At 26.6% G+C, this 5,419-nt stretch overlaps 1 protein-coding gene across 1 annotated transcript; it reads left to right on the top strand.

Annotated features, from left to right (window-relative positions):
* Positions 1-1,569: 1,569 nt before the first annotated feature.
* On the top strand, positions 1,570-2,274 carry LOC105774643 (uncharacterized). The gene has a single exon (XM_012597203.2). It carries the CDS (start codon positions 1,570-1,572, stop codon positions 2,272-2,274), a length of 705 nt encoding a protein of 234 aa, XP_012452657.1.
* The last annotated feature ends 3,145 nt before the right edge of the window (positions 2,275-5,419 follow it).

Raw genomic sequence — 5,419 nt, 5'->3', positions numbered from 1 at the left:
TGTCTTGAGGTAGTGTAAGCCCATCACATTCATGGGCCTAAAATTGGGCCTTGAAACTCGTATCAAACGATTTCTAATATTATAAAATCAAATAATTGTTTCAAATATCATTATCATTTTTATACGTAAAATATTTTAAATATAATTGTTTTTTCACCTACATTGTAGGTATGGTAAATTATAAAATTATATAATCATAAAATCAACTAATTATTTCAAATATAATTATTTTAGTAAATAAATTTTTATATGTTAAATATTTATTTTCAATCTATATTATGAGTGTGGTAAATTTTAGTATTATATATTTTTGTGTGTGTATGTGAATTAATTATTTAAAATATTTCACATATAATAATAGTGATATTTGAAATAATTAATTGAAATATTTCACACATAAAAATAATGGTATTTGGAATAAGTATTTAAAATATTTTACATATAAAATAATAATGATATTTGAAATAATTATTTGATTTTATAATATTAGAATTTACCATACTCACAGTATAGATGAAAAAATATTTGACATATAAAATTATATAAAAGAAAATAAATAAATAAATAAATTTGTTGATACTCTTCAAAAGAAAATATATTTAATTTTATAATGGTATATATAAAATATGGTTTCATTATATAAAATATTTTTATTATTTTTATATAAATAAAAATAATTTGAATATAATGAAATATATTAAATATATTTTATTATATAATTACATATTTATTATATAAAAAATAAAATTTATTAATTAAAAATAAATAAAAAATAAAATAACTTGAAAATAACATATTTATTAATTAAAATATTAACTAAATATGAAAAATTAACAAAAAAACCTTGAAACAACATAAAATTAAAAATAATACTTAAGATAGGAATATAAAAATAGTAATAGGTGACCATTTGATTAGGAGAACTGATGTGTCAAAAGAAAGTGTTTTTATAAAAGTGTTTTTCAAAAATATTTTTCCTAAGAGATGCTTTTGTCACATCTAAAAAAAATTAGTCTATTTTTCTAAATAATCAAATTTTCGACTTATATTTTTAATTTTCTTAAAATCGACTCATACTCCTCACTTTGCATATAATTTTTTATTAAAATATAAAATCAAGATAAATTATTAAAATATATTTAACTTCTAAATAAATAACAAAAATTCCTATAATATATTTACTTCTAAATAAATAACAAAAATTCCTATCTGGGCAAGAAAAAATAAAATTCCCTAAAAGATGTACGATAATATGTTTCACCTCACGCAATAATTCATGGCTTTTGTGACTTTGCTTCTTCTTAAAGCCACGTTAAGTCCGCAGGCTCCGAATCACTTTGTCTTCGAGAACAAAGCAATCCACTCTCGTAGTCGGACAGAACACATATAAATTCAATGTATTGTTACCATAATACCCATTTCGTTAGTTGAATTGTTTCTTATTTATATACATGTTTAAGGCTATTATGGTCACATACAGGGTCTATATTAGGCTTAAGGTCTGAATTAAACCATAACCTCACAATTTCCGGAGAGTATCTTCATTCGTTTACTTTTGAGGTGACTTTAATGGAAATCGAAGAGATAATGAATCTCTTCGATTCATGTTGGTTTGAGATGGAAATCTTGAAGAAACAGACATCTCAATCAACATCTACGAGCTTTGAGCCAAACCCAGATCGCAAAACTGAAGGGAACTCATCAAAACCAGAGCTTAAACGCACCCAAAGTACTCTCCATTCAAGATCCATGAGTGATCAATTGAGCTTAAATAGAACAAGCTTCGTAAGTTCTTATGATTCTTTCTCACCAGACTCAGTTCTCCACTCACCAAATCTCCATAAAACCATCTCAGGCAAAGAAATCGCAGAAGAAGAATTGAAAGAAACTTGTAGTAATATGAGAATTACGAGAAGAAAGAAAGGTAGGAGGAGTAAGAGCTTGTCAGAGTTGGAGTTTGAAGAGCTAAAAGGGTTTATGGATCTTGGCTTTGTTTTCTCAGAGGAAGATAATAAGGATTCAAGGTTGGTTGAGATAATTCCAGGGTTGCAAAGATTAAGAAGGAAAGAAAGTCAAGAAGAAGATACCCAAGAAGCAGATGATGATGATGATGATGAAGTTTCAAGGCCTTACCTTTCAGAAGCCTGGAAAGTTTCAGAAAGAAGAAAAACAAACCCATTGATGAATTGGAGAGTTCCTGATTTGGGTAATGAGATTGACATGAAAGACAGCCTTAGATGGTGGGCTCATACTGTTGCCTCTACAGTCAGATGAGAAGAAGAACTGAATTCATAGCTTTCAAGTTCCAAGTTTTGGGTTTTTTTTTTTCCGTGAGAATTAAATGATTTTTGCCGTCAATTTTCTTTGCGTTAGTTAAACTGTAAAAAGAAAACAAATAATATATATATATATATATATATATATATATATATATGTTTCCGGCAACGACCGATGATATATCAGGTCTTTAGTTTGTTAGAAGATTTTATTTTTTTACAAATTATGTTATGTTTTCAAGGTGAAAATATGTGATTATTCTCTATATTATTCATAAGCTGTAACTTTAATTTTTTTCTATTCTAATTCCATCAATTTATTATCTACACTTTTGAATTTTCTATTGTTCATGTAGTAAACTTTTGTGGATATAATTTCAATTCTTCAATTTTACACTTTTAGTTTTTATTTTTAAATTTTGAAATTTTAATATTTATTAAAACAATAATCTTTAATTTTTTAATTAAAATGAGTGTTTTTTAACATTTTATTAAAATCATAAATTATTTTACCATTATACATGTAAATTTATGTTTGTCAATATAAAATTTTAAAAATAGTATAATTTAATTTAATAAATTTAAATATTATTATTTAAATTTAATGAAAATTACAATAACTATATAATCAAGTAAAAGTTAAGAGATTAAAAGTTAAGAGATCTTTACTTTTTATTTTATTTTGTAGATTCGATCATGCTCAATTAGAGTTTAATGTAGCTACGAAATATTCGAATCTACCCCAGAATCGTAGCCCAAAGGAGGAACGAGTCTAAGCTTGTTGATGTTATCGCCAACCAAAGTAGATAGTTGACTTGTATCTTATGTATAAGACAGGAACTTTCGATTAAAAGATATCTCCAATATTTGTCCCATATCTTTGTCCGAAAATGAAGGTAAATTTTATATATATATATATATATATATATATATATATTTATAATTTCTTATTAGTAGTTGATATTTGTCGTGTTGCATTAAAATAAATTAAATGTTGAAGTAAGCTTCTTGTACATAATAATAATAATAATAATAATAATAATAATGCACTTCATGTGATGTTGAACTCTTCAACTAACAGAAGCGGCTATTGCTTTACTTGGAAGTTAGAATTTGGTAGCACGTTATTTGATTTTAGATTTAGCCGGTCCATATTTAGGTTATAAATAAATTCAGTTTGAATAAATATAGTTCTTGTTTGGGTTTATTTGTTTATTTATTGTTAGGTTTATGTTAAGATTTTTAAAATTGCATTCAAGTTTGTCCAGTCAAATTATGTGCATGTTTAGGTTTGTGTTAGGCTTATTTTTGTTATTATTTAATTTATAAATTAAATTACATGCTTTTTAATTGGTTTATTTTAATTTGTTGAGGGCGTGACCAAGGTACTTTCCTCCATGAATCATACGCGGCTTTTAATAGAGGGGGACAAAATCTCCCTTAGAGAATAATATATTTCGTTGTTGAGAAACTTGGTCAACGTTCCTAAAGACGACATTTTAAAAATTTTTCTTGAAAAATCGATCCTTCATCAACAAAATTAAATAATTTTTAACTAAATTAATATATAATCAAATATATTCATCAACAATTTTAAATTTTGTCATGGATAGCTTATTTAATTTGACAGGTAAACATAATGATGTTAAATTGTTGATGAAATTTTAATTTATCACTTGCATATTTTTAGAAGTGGGTTCAACCTCGACTCATTTGAATTTATGGTTTGTTTGTATAAATTGAATCAACTTTTTTTAACTAAATATATGTCCACAATTAATTATAAATTTATTTACAAATCACCTATATGGCAATCATTTTGATATAGAGCTTACAACTGCTTTTCCTTTTCTTTAATAGAAAAGATTAAAGAATATAACAAATTTATTAATTTAATGATCTAACAATAAAATGGTAAAAGCAATTGATTATTATACTTAATAATTAAATCAATTTTTAAAAATGTTTTCAAGTAAACTCTTAAATTTATAAACGAATGAAAATAATGGATGAGATGACCACTTTGAAGTCATCCCAAATTCAAATCTTGAGCCCAAACAAAACTATATACTAGGTCAAAATAATAAAATAATCTTTGAATTTGTCTATTTGATCAGTTTACTTAAAATCCGTTAAAACTTAATCACTAAAACAACTTCTAGAGAAAATCTTGATTGTTAAAAAGTGATTATTAGAGAACTCAAATAAAAAATTATACATGTATTACGATTCAACTTTTCTAGGCTTACGAGCAGTTGAGAGACGTTCTGTCCTCTCTTCTTGTATGGGATGTCACTAGTGAATAAATTCCTTATCCATCTCTCTTCTTTTCTAACCCCCCCCTAAACACCTTACCCACCAATCTGCCTCTCCCAACCTGAGAACATGTTTCTCCTCATAACCAAAGATTTCCCCTAATCCAACTCATTTGCCAATAGGATTAGCCTTCACCTGTGCTTCTCTCCTCTTTCTTGAGTTTTTGACACTCCTTTCTTAGCCTAGGCTTTAATTGTGAAACTAAGTTCGCTTCTTCTCCCTCCTTTTTATCAATCCTTCAATCAAGATTCTCCTCTAGAAAAGAACTCAAATAGTTGGTTGATTGAAGATTTTTTTTAGTCTAAGTTGAAGTTTTTCTTGGCGTTTACAACTCAAGTGTTAATGGAGGGAATTTAGTTAGTGGCTAGCCTAGATCCTTCACATATTATAGCCCTTAATGTACAATATTTTATATTTTGTTGTTTTCTTTACCTTTGATTCAAGATGAAGATTGGAGGCCTATAGTTTCTTTTGGATATTATGTTATCACAACCAAGCCTCCTTTTTTTTTTGTCTCTTTTATTATTTATTTATACTCTTTTGAATTCCTTATGGTTTTGCATGTACTAACTTCCTTATTGAATCATGGAACACAACCACAATGAATCCCTTTAGACTAATGCTCGTCCAAGAGTGCTTCAACAACTTAATAGGACTTGAGTCCTCTATAAGTTTGGTTTGTTTATGTTAGCCCTAGTTATAAGGGTTATATGCGATGCTAGGTCCTAGTTATAAGAGTTCTATGCAACGTCAATTGTAATTCCATGAGCATCTAGTAAGCCATGTAATTTTCCATATTTGGTTGACATATTTTGACCAAAACTTTT

The sequence above is a fragment of the Gossypium raimondii genome, chromosome 6 (genome assembly GCF_025698545.1).
Source record: "Gossypium raimondii isolate GPD5lz chromosome 6, ASM2569854v1, whole genome shotgun sequence".
Lineage (NCBI taxonomy): Eukaryota > Viridiplantae > Streptophyta > Magnoliopsida > Malvales > Malvaceae > Gossypium > Gossypium raimondii.
The sequence above is the reverse complement of the archived record's forward strand: the minus strand, read 5'-3'. Positions and strand labels throughout refer to the sequence as shown.

Excerpts from the sequence above, each read along its gene's own strand:
- LOC105774643 (XM_012597203.2), top strand. The coding sequence starts at position 1,570 with ATGGAAATCGAAGAGATAATGAATCTCTTCGATTCATGTTGGTTTGAG.